Genomic DNA, 20,703 nt, shown 5'->3' with positions numbered 1-20,703 from the left:
CTACCCGGACATAAACATGCTTTAGTAACGTACGGACTCTTGTCACCCCGTGCGTACGTAGCACCCACAACTAGTAGCACATAACAATTATATCACCTAGGGGATAGTTTTCCCCTCACAAGGTTAGACAGGAGACTTACCTCGCTCTGAAGTTCCATAACCGGCACCAACGCCTCTCTAACGCCTCAACTCAAAGCCAAACGTTCTGAAACTAGTCAAACAATGTGCAAATCAATCAAAATATACTCCTATGATTACAATTTAACAAATTATAATGATTTCCAATTCCGCTCAAAACGTCAATAAAGTAAACCCTCGGGCTCACGTATCCGGATTTCGAAAATTTTCAAAGATAAATATTACCCATAATATTACGAACACAGATATATAATCTATTCTCAATTCCATGTCCAATTTCGTGGTAAAAATTCAAAAATACCAAATTCTAGATTTTCTTCAAATACTCCACAATTTCTACAAAATTCCATGAATTTACAAGCCTAAATTCGTATATTTAACTCACAACTTGTAATAATCACCTACCTCATGATTGACGTTGAAAATGGTGCTCCAAAATTGCTCCAAGGTCGGCTCCCATGAAGAAATAAAATGAAAATGAGCCAAACCCCCGTTATTCAAAACATTCTGCCCAGGCCCTTCTCCTTCGCGATCACGGAAATCCCCTAGCGATCTTGAAAACCAACAACCAGCTGCCCAAAGTTCCTCAATCGCGATCGCGAACATCCACACACGATCGCGAAGCTTTACCTCCCAGAACTACGCGTTCGTGAACCAAAAGCCGCGTTCGCATAAGGCAAAATCCTTGGTCCATCATTCCTTCTCTGCGATCGCGGTGCCCAAGTCGCGATCGCGTAGCACAAACCAGCAGCCCTCCAAATTTCTTCTTCGCGATCGCGATGCACAACACTAGCATCAGCAACCAGCAGCATCCAAGGCCCCCAAACTTGATCCGAAACCATCCCGAAACATACCCGAGGCCCCAGGGACCCCTGTCCAAAAACACCATCCAGTCCCAAAACATGATGTCAACTTGCTCGAGGCCTCAAATCACACCAAACAATATCCAAACTACGAATCGACGATCAAAATCCTTTTTTAAACTTTCAAACTTCCAAACTTCGACGAACGCGTCCGAACCATATCAAAACATTCCAGAATGTCGCCAAACTTCACGTGCAAGTCATAAATCATGATACGAACCTATTCCAAAGCTCGAAATCCCAAACAGACATCGACAACATCAAAATTCTCTTCAAATCAAACTTAAAAATTCTTAAACTTTAAAAATGCCAACCTTGTATAATAAGCGCCGAAATGCTCCCAGGCCATCCCATATTCGACTCGAACATACGCCAAAGTCCGAAATCATCATACGAACCTATTGAATACTCGAGCGGCTATCGTCACGGCTTTTGACTTTTTATCTGGCCCACTTCAATCTTACTGGTCTTTTGTGTTTTGAAGTGATAACAGATTAAATTATTCACGTAATTTGGCAACTAATGAATTAAAGATTAAAATGTATTAATCCTTTCTTCCCACAAAAGATAACGACGGGTACTGGGGTGTACTATGATTAACACATTTAACTGTAAGTATCAATTCAAACATCGAGCTTTACTTTTAAACAGAATGAATACATTAAGCGTGAAAAAGAACCAAAAAGAGAACAAGAGTGAAAAAGAAAGAATACATTTACGAACTACCTAAAAGTACTACTACTATATTATGAGTAAATAATAAGTAATTCGTTATAGTTAAAAGTCTTGGAAAATATTGGGACAAATCATAGTGAAAGAAGAACTTGTTTGATTTATGTTAGTTATAATAATGGAGACTAGGGATGATCAAACCGAACAAGAAAATTGCATCAAACTGATTAAGAAATCTTATTAGGTTTGGTTTGATTTGGTTTGATATAGAGTAAAAAACTCAAACCAAACCGACGTAAAAATATATAATTTTTATATATACTTTTAAGACTTTATAGATATATTTTTTTTAAATATCTAAAAATATTTGTGATTTTCTCATGGGATATAGTATTTAGTACAACTATAAATGCCCATCCATTTTTTATTTACTTTAAATAATAGTTTGCATCATCACCTGTTAGGGCATATACTATTAACCATGCATTTAGATATAGTATATTCTAATAATTATCATGGTTAAAATTCTAAGTGGGAGATTGTTGGGATATATACTATTAACCATGGATTTTGGTTTGGATATAGTATTTATTATGAAATAATTATTTATTCAATTTTAATAAAATTTTAAATAGACCATATATACATTTGTGTCTGTTACTTATATAGTAGGTGATTTAGTGTATAGAGTTTAGCTTATACACGGAAGATTAAATCATCGGTTCTTATAAGTATAAAGATCATGTTCACAATCTAATGATGGAATTGGATAAACCATCAGGAATGATTGTAGCACAAGATTAAATATAATTTATCTTGATTATGAGAATGGTTTAATTCCGACTTATTGGGCTAGTACATTTTATATGTATTGAACGGACCAAGTAGAGATAAGTATTTTATACTGACTTAATAAAATAACTTTTCTAGCCACTAAACATACTTATACTCTTAATCTTGATATACTTATTATTAGTTATATATATTATTTATTGTTTTGATTTATTAAAAGGAGAGATTCTTTTGTGGGTCAATATGCCTGCTAAATTGGACAATGATGATATACATTGGCGAAGTAATAGTTAGTTGATGGAATTCATGTCTCGGTCTAGAGATTGATGAAACACCTTTATGAAAGCCTATAAGTTTTCGTGTATAAATCGTGAAGGTGAATTTTGTATCCGTCACATGAAATAAGTTAAGTGAAAGTCTAAAAAAAATAATCAATGAATTAAATTGTCGGTAATTTAATTTATTTGATTAGTATCTGAATCTTAATATGGGGAGTTAAATAAGGTTTAATTGATGAACTGAGGAGTTCAGTTACGAATTTTTAGTGGGATATATCATAATTTATTATGGTAGTATATTTCAAATTAAGTCCATAATAGAAAGTCTCGTTAATTAATTATTGTGGTCCCTGATGTGCCTGAATAATTAGGAATTAAATTGAATTCTATTTCTTAGTGGAAAAGGAGGACCCAACAGGTTTAGGAAAAGGTTTTAAACCCTAAAACCTGTGGCTATATAAATGGGTTTTATTCCATAAGAAGGCGATGGTTTTTACAACACGATTTTCCTAGGAGAAACTCACCTACACGAGTTTCGCTAATTCTGGGCATTATTCTGGTCACACAGCAGAAGACTGTGGAACTGGAGGATGATCTCGTGGATGGTTTTCGCTCTTACTTGAAGGCTCTTTTCACGATCGTGGTCACGCTTCAAGAGATAAGTATCGATTTTATGTTTGATTAAAATCTGTGATTATGTGTTATCTATATTACATGCAAGTGATCCTGGTTATTTGCTTCCGCTGTTTATACCTGTTTTCCATCACCTTCTTATTAAGTGTTATTGAAATGTGTCAATCTCTTTGTTCTTCCATATTCACTTAAAATGATTTTTTTTAGTAATTTTAAAATTAAATACTCCTAGAACATATCATTATTTAAGTTTTATATTGATTTTTATATTCAATTCTTAAATTTGGTTAACCTTGAAAGCATACATCAATGAAAAATTGTTGCTATACGACTAAGAAAATGACTATCATGTGTTACTAAAACAAATCTCCTAATATTTTTCAGTTTTTTAATTTTTAATAAGCATATATTCACTTATCAAAATTTTATCTATAATTTTAATAAAGTAAGATTAAATTAATATTTATGTAACAAAAAGACCCGAAAAATTAATAAAATCTAACTAATCCAAACTGTGTACAGGTAAAATCGGGGGCAATATCTACCCCGATTTCCCAATGAGAGAACGGAAGGGGAGCACGGATCCGCGAAATTATAATCAAGGCCAGAGACCCTCGTACTGAGACCCAGGTAGAGTGAACGATATATCCGACATCGGCATGGTAAAGCGACGCGTCCCGGGACGAGTATAAGTTCTAGACCTCGGGAGACATGGTGAACAGTTATGCATGGCGGATGGAGGGCCGGAATACTCGCCCTTAACCGGATATCACGTCGAAGATCCTGCTCGATGTCGATTATGGATCAACAATTATCGGGAAAGGAAGATTTTTACCTTTTTTAGACTTATACTAGGACTGAAACTCCCCTACTATATAAAGGGAAAGTTTTTCTTTAGTCTAACACATTGTAACACGTAATTCAAGGCAATAAAAGTTTAATTTGTTCTCTAGCTACTGTTAAAGGCATTATTTACTTGTTATGTTCTTTATTCGCGATAGGGCTAGAACCTAGGGTCCAATCGAGGACGAGTTCACTATTCAATCTAAGATCAGTTCTGGTCTTAACATTGTGAGTGGTTTGATCATTTATTTAATCTTTAATTCATTTATCTATTACTCTTAATTATTCGTGTTGAATTAAATCACGTATCATTTAAACCGCGTACAAGTTTAATTGTTATCCAATTTTAGGTTAAAGAGTTTGGCGCCCACCATGGGGCTAAGGATAATAGTGGTGATTTGATGTGAATATCCATAACACACCCTATTTTACGCTTTCTTTGAAATCTTAATTTCATGTCAGCCTAAAAATGTCAAACTCTCAGTCTGCTCACTTGATCGTTGACACTGAGTCTGGCCATCACGACCTCGGCAGTTTAATAAATGTATCTATGGTTCGGTCCGTTCGACCCTCGGCAGTGCACAATTTAAACTTTTATGTTGGATCGGGCCGTACACCTCGGCATTTCCTATATCATATCCTCATGGAATCGTTCGTAATATTTGGCAAGAAGCCAGAGTATCTATAAGTTTTCCCGATTTGGGTTATGAAAATCTATCTGATGAGATCCACTATATTTATATATATGCTCCGATTAAGGAGGGAAATTTTCCAAATGGAGAGCTCGAGTTCCTCATAAAGAGGTGTATTTGTACCACATAATCTATACTTGTTTGTCTCATTTATTTACGCTGCTTCATGTTTACCTACCCCTTCACTGTACGTGATATTATTGGACCACTAGTAAGTGTCGATGTTGACCCCTCGTCACTACTTCTCCGGGGTTAGGCTAGATACTTACTGGGTACACGTTGATTTCGTACTCATACTACACTTGCTGCATATTTTTATGCAGGTACATATGTGACTAGTGGTCTTGTGAGAGTAGAGGCGTGTATGCATTCGGGGATTTACGTGAGCTGCATTCCATATTATGACCCACAGTCGGAAGAGTCTCCTTTGGAGTATTTATATTTCTCCTGTCCCAATTTGTATTCCAGACATGCTCATGCACTTGTGACACCGAGTTTTGGGGTAATTATGGGTTGTTCTGTATTGAAATTGTTAAGAATATTATTATTTACACTATGAATTCCACCTTTTACTATTTAATCGAAGGAAAATATGATTTCAAAAATATTAAAAATGAGAACCAAATTAAGTATTTATTTTTGGCTTGCCTGACAGCGGTGTCCGGTGCCATCACGACCTTTAATAGATTTTGGGTCGTGACAACATGGTATCAGAGCGCTAGGTTCACTTAGGTCTCACGAGTCATGATCTAGTTTAGTAGAGTCTTACGGGTTGGTACGGAGACGTCTATACTTATCTTCGAGAGGCTATAAGGCTATTAGGAGCACTTCCCTTCTTGATTCTTCATCGTGCGAATTGATTCTCTTGAGGCTTGTAACTTTATTTCTTTCCTATTCAAATCTTCTGTGACGTGGAGCGCTTGTTATAAATTGGGATTCGAGGAATTGTAATGACACTATTGATGTAGAGCAGGATGTTTCTCCCTATGGGAAAGGCAACCGGACTAAGAATGTTCAGGTTGGATTGATGGAGAAAAGAGACTTGGTATTTTCGCGTGTTGTGGAATCTTCATCTGAGATGTGGTGTCGTCGTCCTTGATTGAATGTGTTAAGTTCGCCGGTGTTATGGCCTTCGTCAAATCGCCGTTGAGGCAGAGTATTATGAATAGTGCCGGGGAAGCGACTGTCAGATGTCACAGTGTGCTGTGGTTTAGAATCGAATTGGTAATCCTAATGTTGATGGCTCGAGAAGGATGATCTTCAGAGAGGTTTAGAGTGGTAGCAATCTATTGGTTCAAGTGCTACAAAGATGGATTTAATTTACGGCCACAACTGGGAATTTATGAGGAAGGACATGTGGGAGGTGTCTTGCGGTGGTTAAATTATTAGGAGGCCAAGTGTGAGAAACAGAAGTCGAGTAGGTACTTAAAGGAGAGGGTTTGACCAAAGTGGGAGAGTGGCAGAGTAGTATATGGGTTCTGTGGTAGGATGACTACACGCCTTGAGAAAGTTTAGAGTGATTTGGGATTCATGGTGGACAGTGACTCGGTCTACGGGCTTAATTTGGAATATTAGCTGTTATACGGAGGAAGGTTGGATACAACGGAAAGGAGTTGCTTGATATGAAGAAGGATACAACAGGACTTTGGATTGGGATGTATTGTCGCACCTCTAATTGATGTCCATGAGGAGTGAACTGACTTGTACAATTGGTGAATGAGCACGGGCTCAGGATGGTTTATTGGTTTCGTGGTAATTGTACTCGGTGCAGCGTTGTTAGAGGATGTCGGCATGGAATTTCCACAGGTAGGATATCTCATGTGAGCAGGTTAGCAGTTGCATGGTGTTGTTGAAGCTTCTACGAAGAATTTCTGCTGACTATTCAGGAAAAGGTCGAATATGTGCATGTGGCTAGTGATTCAGAGTGTCCATGAAATGTTTAACATAAGGATTTTGAGGAATTTGGTTGGTTGTTTGTGCAAGATCATGTCAATAGGGGATAAGGAATCTTGGTGGGTTCCAGAGTTATGCAATGGTAGCTTCAAGCTAAGTGGGAGAGCCCCACCGTCTATGATTGGATTGCGTAGTTGTCAACTTTTGTGGTTTCTGGTTATCGGTGTATTGGCGGGTTATCATGACTAAGGAAAGAGAACATCAGTGGTAATTTGAGCAAAGGATTTGAGGAGTGTGTGCTGTAATTGGCCTTGTCGATTCATGTTCAGGCTTTGGGAAGACTCAGAGTTTATGCTTCGTGGGGATGTGATGTACAAGGAAAAGGAATTTAGTCGGTTGCTTCTTTGAGAGGGTGTACCTGTGCTAGCAGGGACTTGGAGTTGATTATATTTGGGACCGAGTCAGATTGGATGACTCTCAACACCGGTCCTAGTGGATTCAAAAGTTAAAGTGCGGTACCTAAGGATTTTGAGTCTGTGGTATAGCTGAGTATCGAGCTTTTGCAACAGATTATGAAAAGGGGCTTGGAGTGTTTTATGTTGTCTTCGGTCTGTGATGTAGCATTAGAGGAATAGGAGAAAATAACTTCGGATTCATAAGGGAATTATCAGAATGGGTGTACCCTATTAGTAGTTCAGGAGTTATGATGAAATTCTTGTACTTTTGCGTATTGGCATGATTAAGTGCAGTGGGTAGCATGGAAATTGGAAGTTGAGAATCAAAGTTGTGGTTCAGTATTGATAAGAATGTCAAGAGCTCGGATAAGCAGGGAAGAATTCAGATGTTTAGAGTGAGCTGGTATTACCTTTAGCGTCACCTGAGATCGGTGTCCTGTGTAAGGGGCTTTGTGTTTTGAGTTGCGGATTCCCGATTTGCTTTTCAACCTTAGTATGACCGGTGGTATGGATGTGCAGACTTGTTACCTGGTGAGGAAAGTCGTAGGAGTGTATCCCATGGGAAGATTGTATAAGTGTGACATGTAGTCACTGGATTGATCAAAGATTTAAAACCAAGTATGGAGATTGTAGTACTATTTCTAATGTGAGAATTTATGCTTGAAGGGCGCTCGGTATATTTGGTTGTGGAATGTGGAAGTTCGTTCCGGATTTGACGGCTATTCTTATATATCGTGAATAACTCATTGTGGGTCTTTGAGAGGCTATTTAGCGAAACATGGTATGATCAGAATTGAATGAGGTCCGTGGATGGATCTAATGGGAATGTAGGCTCTATATCAGGCCGGATGTGCTCATCTTAGCATGGCGTTGTTTTCGAAAGGGTCTTCGGCCTTAGATGTTATTCCTGTCGTCAGCTATTCCGTGTAATCTATTATACCAGGTGGGTTGTGAGGTGGTTGATTATTCGCACTCGCATTGAGATCCCGTATAGTTTGAGGTGTTGTGTGAGCAGGATGGCTCTCTTAGATGCAGATTATGTATCTCACCTTAGTTGTGCTTGAGTTTTGTAGCGCGTGACGCTACCCATCTCCTCAGGATTTGTATTATGCACTTGGCATGCTCATAGTTGATATTCGGTCATTTCGTAAGGTATAAACATTTCTGGCTTGAGGGGTATTTCCCCATTTATTACTATGTGCGGATCGGGTGGCACGCTGCCACAGATATGTTGTTTGGATCGGGTGGCACACCACCACGGGTATCATGTGTGGATCGGGTTACACGCCGCAACAGTGTGTTATTGAGTATAGTTTCCCACATCTATTATTGCGCGTTTTGCTTCTCATTTCCTGAGGAAGGTTCATAACATCCTTTCGGTTGTTTAATTAGTTACGTGGGTTGAGTAGTTCTTTCCAATTTTTCCTTATGTATCACATTCGAGTTTGTAGCTTGTTGGCACATTATGGCATCATACGAGATTTTTGGCAGTGTCTGAGGTGGTTTATTTCCTGAGCAGCTTGTACCAGGTGAGACGAGATTATTGGACCTCGGATCAGTGCGATTAGATTTATATGAAACATATTAAAGAGTAAATATTGTTATTCAGTCCAGAATGAGGTAATGGTTCTTGTCGGGAGGAGAGACTCCATAAATTGTGATTCGGCAGGTGGTTATGAGTTCTACACATCTTCTCTGTCGTGGCAGTATTGCAAGAGTTGGAACAGGACTTATATGAGTCATGAGGTGTGTTGTGAGCATCGGATTCGTGGGTTTTTGGTTGTTGTTAACAGGGGATGTTATTATGGTCATGTGAATTATGCGGTGCATGGTGTGGATTCCGCGAAGGTATGCGAACATGTATTGGTGCATCGTGTAGTGATTAATACGGCGTTCGTATGTTGGAAACATACCTGGTGGAGAATTCTATATGTTGGAATTTGGCTCTAAGACTTACTAGACTAAATAAAGAGGAAGATATTTAGATTGGCTCGAACTAATGTGCTCAACTGGGTTATGGTAGCACGGGTAGGTGCACGAGGTGTTGACCAATGATTTCGGCAAATTCTGGAGTAGCTCTTAGCACGTTCGAGGACGTACGTATGTTTAAGTGCGAGAGAATGTAACGACCCGACCCGTCATTTTGCGTTCTAGCGCGTCATTCAGTGGTTTGAGACCATGAGAAACTTCTTTTCATGTATTATGACTTGTACAAGTGGTCGGAATTTAATTTCGGGGAGTTCAGAGTTGATTTGGAAAGAAGATTCTAATTTCGGAAGCTTTAAGTGGGAGGAATTAACTAAAGGGTGGTTTTTTAGTAAACGACACCAAAATCGAGATTTGAAAGTTCCAATAGGTTCGTATGATAATTTTGGACTTGGGCGTATATCCGGATCGGATTTTGGATGACCCGGGAATATTTCGGCACCTATTGTAGAAGTTGGCATTTTGGAAGGATTTCATAAATTTGGATTAGAGTGCATTTCAATGCTATCGATATCCGTTTGGGATTCTAAGTCTGAGAATAGCTCCGTATGGTTATTCTAGTATTGGGAGCGCGCCCGGAAGTGGATTTGGAGGTCCGTAGGTCATTTCGGGGTCATTTGGCGAAAGTTGGAAATTTGAAGGTTTTTGAGAAGTTCGATCGGAAATGAACTTTTTGATATTGGGGTCGGACTCCGATTCCGGAAGTTAGAGTAGGTCCGTAATGTCGGTCATGACTTGTGTGCGAAATTTGTGGTCAATCGGACGTGATTTGATAGGTTTCGGCATCGATTATAGAAGTTTGAAGTTTCAAAGTTCATATAAGTTTGAATTGGAGGGTGATTTGTGTTTTTGCATTGTTTGATGTGATATAAGGCTCGACTAAGTTCGTAATGTATTTTGGGACGTGTTGGTATATTTGGTTGAGGTCCCTAGGGCCTCGGGTGAATTCCGGATGGTTAACGGATCGAGTTTGGACTTGGAAAAAATGCTAAGGCAGCTGGTATCTGGTGTAACCGCATCTGCGAGGTTTTGGCCGCAGATGCGGTCAAGTTCCACAAAAGCGGACCGCACCTGCGCATGAAGAGCCGCAAAAGCGGATGCGCAGAAGCGCTGCCAGGCCGCAGATGCGCGAAACGTTGGGCTGAGCTTGAACCGCACCTGCGATGGAATTTCCGCAGGTGCGGAGCCGCAGAAGCGGCTATTGCACCGCAAGTGCGAGGATTGCTGGGCAGTGAGGTTTTATAAAATGGGGTTTGGCTTATTTTAACTTCATTTCGTCCATGGGAGCCGATTTTGGAGCATTTTAGGAGTGCCATCTTCATCAACTATAATGGGGTAAGTGATTTCTTCACATTGTGAGTTAAATACATGGTTTTTACATGGATTCAAGCATGAAAATTTGTAAAAATTTTGATTTTGAAGAAAAACCTAGAAATTAGTATTCTTGGAATTTGATCACGAATTTGGGCATGAAATGGAGAATAAATTATATATTGGAGTTCGTAGTGCTATGGGTAGTGTTTGTCTTCAAACAATTTTGGAATCCGGGCACGTGGGCCCGAGGGTTGCTTCATCAATTTTTCGAGCAAAATTGGAAGTTGTTATTAATTGATTAATTATGAATATTAGAGTATATTTTGATTGGGCTACATCTTATTTGACTAGTTTTGGACCGGCGGGCATCGGTTTGAGGTGTTAGAGAGGCTTTGGAGCCGGTTATGGAATTTCGAAGCGAGGTAAGTCTCATGTCTAACTATGTGAGGGGGCAATTACCCCTAGGTGTTGTATATGGATGTGTGTTACTTGTTGTGGGGGCTACGTGCGCGCGAGGTGGCGAGAGCCCGTGCGTAGCTATATTCATGTTATTGTCCGGGTAGGCTTAGGTTCACATCATGCTACAGCTGTATTATTTGAGCAGTCTCTCATCAATTAAATTCCTCTGTTTTACATTACTACTTGAGACTAGACTTGTTATTGTAGAGACTTCACGAGTTCACGATTTATCACCGAATAACTTTACTCCTCATACGGCATGTTTCCGTGATATATATATATATACTTCATTGAAAGGTTTTTGTTAAAGAAATTACAACTCACACGTTTATTCATGTGTGGAGTCAAGGACCCGTCAAGCTTCTTATTCTAATGGGATCGGGCCGTTCGCCCCGGCAGGATTATGTATTTCACTCTTATGGGATCGGGCTGTTTGCCTCGGCAGGATATTGTATTTCACTCTTATGGGATCGGGTCGATCGCCTCGGCACAATTTTTGTACCACACTCTCATGGGAGCGGGCCGTTCGCCTCGGCAATTTAATAAATGTATCTATGGTTCGGGCCATTCGATCCTCGGCAGTGCACAGTTTAAACTTTTATGTTGGATCGGGCCGTACGCCTCGACATTTCCTATATCATATCCTCATGGAATCGTACGTAATATTTGGCAAGAAGCCAGAGTATCTGTAAGTTTTCCCGATTCGGGTTATGAAAATCTATCTGATGAGATCCACTATATTCATATATATGCTCCAGTTAAGGAGGGAAATTTTCCAAATGGAGAGCTCGAGTTCCTCATAAAGAGGTGTATTTGTACCACATAATCTATACTTGCTTGTCTCATTTATTTACGCTGCTTCATGTTTACCTACCCCTTTACTGTACATGATATTATTGGATCACTAGTAAGTGTCGATGTCGACCCCTCGTCACTACTTCTCCGAGGTTAGGATAGATACTTAATGGGTACACGTTGATTTCGTACTCATACTACACTTGCTGCAAATTTTTGTGCAGGTACATATGTGACTAGTTGTCTTATGAGAGCATAGGCATGTATGTATGCGGGCACTTACGTGAGCTGCATTCCATATTATGACCCGCAGCCGGCAAAGTCTCCTTTGGAATATTTATATTTCTCCTATCCCAATTTGTATTTCTGACAGATGTTATATTTTATTTTACATTCCTAGTTGATACTCATGCACTTGTGACACCGGATTTTTGGGTGATTATGGGTTGTTCAGTATTGAAATTGTTAAGAATATTATTATTTACACTGTGAATTCTACCTTTTACTATTTAATCAAAGGAAAATATGATTACAAAAATATTAAAAATGAGAACCAAATTAACTATTTATTTTTGGCTTGCCTGACAGTGGTGTCCGGTGCCATCACGACCTTTAATGAATTTTGGGTCGTGACATAATTGACCTTCTTTCAGCATGAGGGAGCAAAACCTTGTTCACCATTTCAAACAGCAATTGTTGCACTGGAAGGATGGCCTTCTTGTGTACCCGTTCCCCCATGCTGAACTGACTTATCCTTCACGATAGCATTTCTAAAGTTTAAAGAGCATAAGCCTTAAATCGACGACAAGCCCTCAGCAGGCACACCCAGAATAGATCCCAACATAGCAAAGTCCATCACAAAATCGACCCCATTCACCATCATGCAAATATGATCATCCTCAACTGTGAAGAAATCAGCATAGAAACTGCGCACTTCTTCCTCATACACTTTGGGACTGTCACCTGTGAACAAGTGCGTCCACTGTTGAAATTCATAGATCTCCACCAACTGTCGCATGCCATCCATATCCAGAATATCAGGGGCAAATGTACGGCCCCACACAACACCTTTTGATTTTTCAATGTTTCTTTCCCAGCAGCCAGGGTATCATCAACCTTTGGCTTCTTAGAAGAACCAGGTTCCTCTTCAACATCACTCTTCCTTTTCACTAATTTGCGAGCACTCTTTCCTTTCTCAGCTGGCTTCTCAGACACTGGCTTCTCAGAGACCTTTCCAACTAATATTTCCATCACTTTTTCTCCAGATTCTTCCACTAACTTTTCACCAGAGTTATCACCTTCACTCTTCTTCCGACTCTCAACACTCATAGAGGATCCCCTTTTTGACTTGGAGATAGAATGCTTCTGTGAGAACTTGCGAGTCAAGGAACCAGGCTCCTCGTCCACTTCATCATCAACATTGACAACATGCACTGCTTTCTCATTCATAATCTTCCCATCCTTTACCAATCTTCTCTTGTTTCGTTGTTTTTGGCTTTTCCTAATAACAGACTCAAGAGCCTCCTTCTTTTATAACCTAGTGGTAGGTCGCTTAGGAGTTGGCGCTTGAGTAGTGTCCTGTCCACTTCTAGCCTTGATAAAACTAGCAATAGCCACATTATCATAATCATCTTCACTTTCGTCATTCTCCTCTTCAGATAAAAATCTCATTTCAGGAACAACCATAGATAAAGGCTCAGCGTAGAAGTGAGGAGAGGGAGCAGGATCAGTACTGACCTGGGATTCGGGAGAGAACCCAAGAGTTGGCTCCTCTATGGAGGGAACATGTCCCTCAGTAGGTGCCCTAGTAGTATTGTCCGGTGTCGATGGTGCAACAAGCACAAGTTCCCTATTCTCCACTAGAGTCCTATTTTCTTCCCCCTGAGACTCAGACACACCCTCACCATCCTCAATAACAACACCCTCAGCAGCTATCGACAACATATTTTCTATGGCTTCTTTTTCTTGTAACCCCATGGAAAACTCGATAGAAGAAGGAATGTTACCTGTAGACTTAAGACTAGGGGTTGTCATTGTTGATTTAGCATGGACAAGACCAACAGCTTGGTCTTTATCAATGTATTCTTCCATTGGTAGACTGGAGATTTCTTGTTTTTCTTCTTCTTCGACTGTATCCGCTTCAACCAGTTTTTTCGGCGAGGCAGAAGGAGAAGTCGTAGCCACAAATTTCTTAGGAGTTGAAGTTTTGCGACTCCGATGAGAACCAATACTCGATTGGGTAGGAGAGGAGGTTGAGGGTGGGGGTAATTCTGCCTTAGGGTTTGGACTAGTTGGTGTGTAGAGTGTGGGTTCTATGATCGGCGTTTCAACATGTGAGGGCTCAGTGGGGGTGATACTTGGAACATTTTGAGTTTCCTGGTGTTCAGACATGGTGGGAAGTAGTGAGTTGAAGAAGAGATAGTTTTGGTTTAAAGAGGGAAAAGAAAGGGAAATTTTGGATTTTTGAAGTGAATAGTGGTGGAAGTGATGGTGAAAGGATGTATTTAATAGGGATGAGGGACCGGTTAAGAAAGGCGGCACTTTGGGTAGTCGGGTCGACGAGTGAGAGGCTTGGGTACAAAATTCGGGTAAGAAAAGAAACAGACAATGTGATGATGTGACACCGTTTGAACCGTTTAAAATTTGTGAATGAGAGTATAGAGAAACTACTAACATGGGTCAAAGGAACCAGGTTCCCTGATAGATTTTGAAAATGTAAGCTTCATCCTTTGACCAACGTGCAATGCATTAGCTGCTTGTTTGCTCTATAATCATCATGCGTGTTTACCTGTAACGGTATTGAAATGAGTTAGATTTTGCCAGAAAACACTTTTTAGCTAAACTACCTGTGCATTTTTTTCCATAGCTAAGCATCGAGGGACCAGGTTCTCAGCTTGGTTTTATCAGCCCTAGTGCCAAGCGGTTTCTTTCAAAGCGCTCTTTGTTCAGTGCTTTGGTGAATATGTCTGCCATTTGATCTTTTGTGTTGCAAAATTTCATACATATGAGCCCTTTTTCAACATTGTCTCTGAGAAAGTGGTGACGCACATCAATGTGCTTTATTCTCTTATGTCGGACTGGATTTTTGGCCATGTTGAGTGCACTGATATTGTTAGCAAGGGCGCACAATCAGAGAACACTCCAAAGTCTTCCAGCTGCTGCTTAATCCATAGTAGTTGAGCACAGCAAGATGCAGCTGCCACATATTCTACTTCTATAGTGGAGAGGGCCACTGAGTTTTGTTCTCTTGTACCCTATGAAATTAGACATGAACCCAGAAAATGTGCCATTCCAGACGTGCTTTTCCTGTCCACTAGATACCCTGCATAATCAGCATCATCATACCCAACTAAGTCAAAGTTATCTACAGAGGGATAGTAAAGAACCGGGTCCTGTGTTCCTTTGAGATATCTCAGGATTCTCTTGGCAGCCTTCAGATAAGATTCCTTTGGATTAGATTGAAACTTGGCACAGAGTCCCACACTGAAGATAATATTTGGTCTGCTTGAGATACAGGAGTGACCCTATGATACCTCTATACATGGTCTGATTCATAGGAAAACCAGGTTCATCCATGTCTAGACGAGTGATTGTGGCAATGGGAGTGTCAATAATTTTTAATGCTTCCATGTCAAATCTCTTCAGCAGCTCCTTGATGTACTTCTACTGACTTATCAAAGTCCCCTTTTGAGATTGCTTCACTTGTAAACCCAAGAAGAAATTCAATTCCCCCATCATGCTCATTTCAAACTCACTTCCCATGAGTTTTGCAAATTCCTCACACAAAGAGTCGACTGTTGCTCCGAAAATAATGTCATAAACATAAACTTGCACAATGAGCAGGTTCCTCCCGCGTTTCTTCAGAAAAATGGTGTTGTTAATTTTTCCTCTTGTAAAGTCATTTTCTAGAAGGAATTTTGACAACCTTTCATACCAAGCGCGGGGAGCCTGCTTTAGTCCATATAAAGCCTTGTCAAGTTTAAAGACATGCTCAGGATGCTCATGATTCTCAAATCCAGAAGGTTGCTTGACGAAGACTTCTTCCTTTAGAAAGCCATTCAGAAATGCACTTTCGACATCCATTTGGAACAATGTGAATTCCATATGTGATGCAAAGGCAATGAAAATTCTGAAAGCCTCCATTAGAGCGATTGGAGCGAAAGTTTCATCACAATCAATCCATTCTTCCTGATTATAGCCTTGAATAACTAGCCTTGCGTTGTTTCTTGTAGTGTTTCCAAACTCATCAAGTTTGTTCCTGAATACCCACCTGGTTCCAATAACAGTACGATCCATAGGTCGAGGAACCAGGTTCCATAACTTGTTTCTCTCAAATTGATGAAGCTCTTCTTGCATGGCAGTAATTCAGCCTGCATCTTTTAATGCTTCTTTGATATTTTTGGGCTCTAATTGAGAAAGAAAGGCTGATAAGGCAAGTGTGTTTCTAGCCTTTGATCTGGTTTGAATTCCTGAATCAAAAGGAGTGATTATGTTTTCAAGAGGGTGTGAACCTTTGTGCTTCCAGTTTGGTACCTGAATCTCATTGATAGAAGATCCAGGTATATCTGACTGTGGTTCTTGGCCGCTTCTCATCTCAGCATGTGGGGTGCCTTGGACAACATCGACAACTCTATTCTCAGCTTCAATTGTCGTGATTGTGGGACCAGGTTCCTCTCCATTAGTTGGAGACATAGTCGCACCATCTTCATTGGATTCCTTGACGTGACTCATCATGTCAGCCTTTCCATTTGCCATGTCAATAACTTCTCCAGGGACATTTGATAGCTCTCTATCTTGATCAGCCTTATTATGTGCAGCTTTTCCAAGAGAGTGTTGTGCTTCGTCAAAGATCACATGTATGTTTTCCTCAACACATTGAGTTCTTTTGTTGTATACCTTGTAAGCTTTGCTTTGTGATGAATATACAAGAAATATTCCTTCATCAATCTTGGCATCAAACTTTCCCAGAGCTTCCTTACCATTGTTGAGAACAAAGAATTTGCAACCAAATGTCCTCAACTGTGTTAGCTTAGGTTTTCTCCTATTCAGCAGTTCATACGGGGTTTTGTTCAGGAGGGACCTGATCATGCACCTGTTCACCAGGTAGCATGCAGTGTTAACTGCCTCTACCTAGAAACCTTTTGTAACACCACTATCAATCAACATTGTTCTTGCCATGTCTTTAAGAGTCCTATTCATCCTCTCCACAACACCATTTTGTTGTGGTGTTCGTGGAGCTGAAAAATTGTGAGTAATGCCATTTTTAGCACAAAATTCTCGAATTTGTCATTATCAAATTCTGTCCCATGGTCAGACCTGATACATACTACATTATTACCCATCTTCACTTGGATCTTCTTGACAAATGCAACAAATACTTGGAAGGTTTCATCCTTGGTTCTGAGAAACAAAGTCCAGGTGAATCTGGAGTAGTCATCCACAATGACGAAGATGTACCGTTTTCCTCCTCTGCTTTGTACTCTCATAGGTCCACATAGATCCATATGGAGATGATCAAGTGGCCTTGAGGTACTAACTTCCTTTTTGGACTTGAAAGAGGATCTGATATGCTTTCCTTTAGCACACGTATTACACACCTTGTGATCCTTGAAGCTTGACTTGGGCAGACCACGAACCAGGTCCTTTTTGACCAGTTTGTTCGGCAGTGAGAAACTTGCATGACCGAGCCTTCTGTGTCATAACTCAGCATCATCATCAACAATACTTAGACAACTGATATCACCACTCCGAAGGGACTCAAAATTAGTAACATAGATGTTTTTGTATCATTTTGCCACTAGCACCACTTCACCAGTCCCAAGATTTATGACTGTGCATATCTTTGACATAAATTCCACTTTGTTTTCCTTGTCACATATTTGGGAAACACTCAGCAAACTGTACTTTAATCCGTTCACAAAGTACACATTTTTAATAGAGTGAGAGAGAGACTTCCCAATCCTTCCAACTCCCAGAATGTATCCCTTCTTACCATTTCTAAAGGATACACTCCCTCCTTGTAGGGCCTTCAGTGAAAGGAAATCGTTTGTACTTCCAGTCATGTGCTTTGAGCAACCACTATCCATGTACCATTGTTGGCTGCTCCCCTTCACTGTTCCCTGCACAAGGAAATTAAGGGTTAGACTTAGGAATCCAAATGAGTTTGGGTCCCTTGTAATGAGGAAAGGGATGAATAAGAGTTCTTTTGGTCCAAGCAGGCATCATGCGTCTTTTATATGAGGGACCAGGTTCTCTACTAGTAATTACCTTTTTAGCAAAAACTTTATTTTTCTGTTGAGACTGAAACTTGGCCTTACAGGTTTCCTTAAGATATCCAGTGTTACCACAGTGAGTGCAGAGCCAATTATCAGGTACAGTAACGTACTTGCTATGAGGGTTGTAGGGAATTCTTTCCCTTTGAAACCTGATTCCATGCTTGTTTCCCCCATTGTTCGTGTACATGGCAATGATAGCTTTAGAGGACCAGGTCCACTTGAGTGATTTTTCAAGATCACTCTTGACTCTACTTAGTTCTTCCTGAAGTTGTTTGTTTTTCTCGAGTTCAACACACAAACTAGATTTCACTGATTTTATATCGTCTTTAAGCCTAAGATGTGTTTCATCCGCAACTTTCTTTCCCTTTTTAAGAATCTCATGCCTACCTTCTCCTTTTAGTTCCTCAATTGTATCCTTCAGATCTATGACTACTACTAATAGATCATCTCTCTCATGCTCTATACTAGCAACCTTTTCTGTCAAGGTATCCTTTTCTTTCTTCAGACTCTCAGTGGTTTCTTTTAAATCTACCACAACAACTACTAGGTCATCTCTCGACTGTTCTGCTTCTCCTAGTTTAAGAATCAGTATATTTTTTATCATTTATAAGACTGTGATAAGCATCAATTAAAATATTTTCCAGAGATATAAGTTTTTAGGAGAATAGGACTTCAGATTTCTTTGAACATCTAGAAAATTTACCTCATCATCATCGTCGTCATCTTCATCATCATCAGACTGTTCCATCAAGGTAAAAATGGAGTCATACTCAGCTGCTTCACTTTCCACTGCCATCATGGAGTTGTCACCATGATCATAATCTTCTTCAGATTCACTGGAAGAGTCTCCCCATGCAGCAAGAGCTTGTTTCATAACATTGTCAGTGACATTTTTTCTCTTGAAGCATTTGTCAGGAACCAGCCTCTTAACTGCTTTATCTGTGTTGTGTTTGTATTGATCTTGCTTGAGGAGAGGACAACCCTTGATAAAATGTCCTGGATTACCACACTTATGACAAAGGTCATAATTTTTGGGCTTGCTAGAACTGCCCCTTTTTGGAGAGCCTCCATTTCTGCGACTCATTTTCTGGAATCTTTTTGTCAGGTAAGCCATATCACCATCCTCACCACCTCAATCATTGTTGTCCGTCTTAAGTACCAGGCCCTTCTCCCTTTTGGGCTCTCTTTTCTCATTGTCCTTCTTCTTCTTCTTCATTTCATAGGTTTTTAGATTGCCAACAAGTTCATCGATGGTTAGCTTCTACAAGTCCTTTTCCTCTGTAATAGCATTCACTTTGCTTTCCCAGGAACTGGGCAAAACACTGAGTATTTTTCTGACGAGTTTGTTTCTTGGAATGATTTTTCTTAGAGAGTATAGCTCATTGATGATAGAAGTGAACCGAGTATGCATATCCTGGATGGATTCATCATCTTTCATCCTGAAGAGCTCATATTCAGTTGTAAGCATGTCAATCTTTGATTGCTTGACCCGTGTTGTTCCTTCATGAGCTGTTTGGAGGGCTTCCCAAATTTCTTTAGCTGATTGGAATGCCGATATCCTATTATATTCATCAGGACCAATACCACAAACAAGAATTTTCTTTGCACGAAAATTCTTTTCTATGGATTTTCGGTCAGCATCATTGAACTCCTTTCTTGTTTTGGGGATTGTTACAGCTGGGTCGCCACTGGTTTTTGTGGGGAAGAAGGGTCCATCGCAGATGACGTCCAAGAGCTCTGAGTCTTCAGTCATAATGAAGCCATGCATCCTAGTCTTCCACCATCCATAGTATTGACCATTGAATCTTGGTGGCTTGTAGGTAGATTGACCTTCTTCGAAGTTTGGTGGAGCAGCCATAAGGATCATTTCTAGGTGTTAGCCTGATAGAAAGAACCTGCTCTGATACCAATTGATAGAATTCGAGGGTCCACCAAACTATAAAGAGAACCAGGTTCTCTATTAGTTCCCACATAACACACGCACAATGCAGTAAATAAATGACACAGAGAAATTTTACGTGGAAAATTCCCAACTCAAGGGATTAAAAACCACGACCTACCCTTGTAGGATTTCAACTTCACTATTGAGCAAACTTTAGATTACAATCTATTGTAACCTAGGAATTAACCCCTTAATCCATCACTAACTTGTAACAACTCTATTACAAGCCACTTTATAATAACTCTATTACAAAGACTTTGCAACTCGACTAACTCTAGCCAAGACACAAACACACAAGGGTTTATGATTTATAAAGGGTTTCCTACACAATGCTTCTAACTAAGCTAAGTAGGAATTATAAGTAGAGAACTTTGCCAAAGGTACAACACAACAAAGGACATGTAATAACTCAATACGGGAAACTGGTCTGTTGCTATGTTGTTCTTTGTTCTTGATGCACTTGAAAATCGTTTGGCAGATGATCAATCACTATGTGGAGTGCTTGAGTAAATTCTCTCAGTGTTCAAGTGATGTTTTGTCTTTGGTTTAATGTTAATATAACATTGATGACATCACTTGAATGATGTAAGCATCTTGGGTACAAGATCATTCCCAATGAAGTTGACTGTTGTATTGTGCTTGTACTGTTGCGTGTGCAGGCATCGACTTTACA

The 20,703-nt window shown here is 39.9% G+C and overlaps 1 protein-coding gene across 1 annotated transcript; it reads right to left on the bottom strand.

Annotated features, from left to right (window-relative positions):
- Positions 1-19,349: 19,349 nt before the first annotated feature.
- On the bottom strand, positions 19,350-19,856 carry LOC142168175 (uncharacterized). Its single transcript, XM_075228834.1, has one exon. The coding sequence runs from the start codon at positions 19,854-19,856 to the stop codon at positions 19,350-19,352; it is 507 nt and encodes a 168-aa protein (XP_075084935.1).
- Between the last annotated feature and the right edge of the window lie 847 nt (positions 19,857-20,703).

Source organism: Nicotiana tabacum, chromosome 13 (assembly GCF_000715075.1).
Source record: "Nicotiana tabacum cultivar K326 chromosome 13, ASM71507v2, whole genome shotgun sequence".
Classification (NCBI taxonomy): domain Eukaryota; kingdom Viridiplantae; phylum Streptophyta; class Magnoliopsida; order Solanales; family Solanaceae; genus Nicotiana; species Nicotiana tabacum.
This window is presented reverse-complemented; position numbering and strand designations above follow the sequence as displayed.

Excerpts from the sequence above, each read along its gene's own strand:
- LOC142168175 (XM_075228834.1), bottom strand. The coding sequence starts at position 19,856 with ATGCATGGCTTCATTATGACTGAAGACTCAGAGCTCTTGGACGTCATC.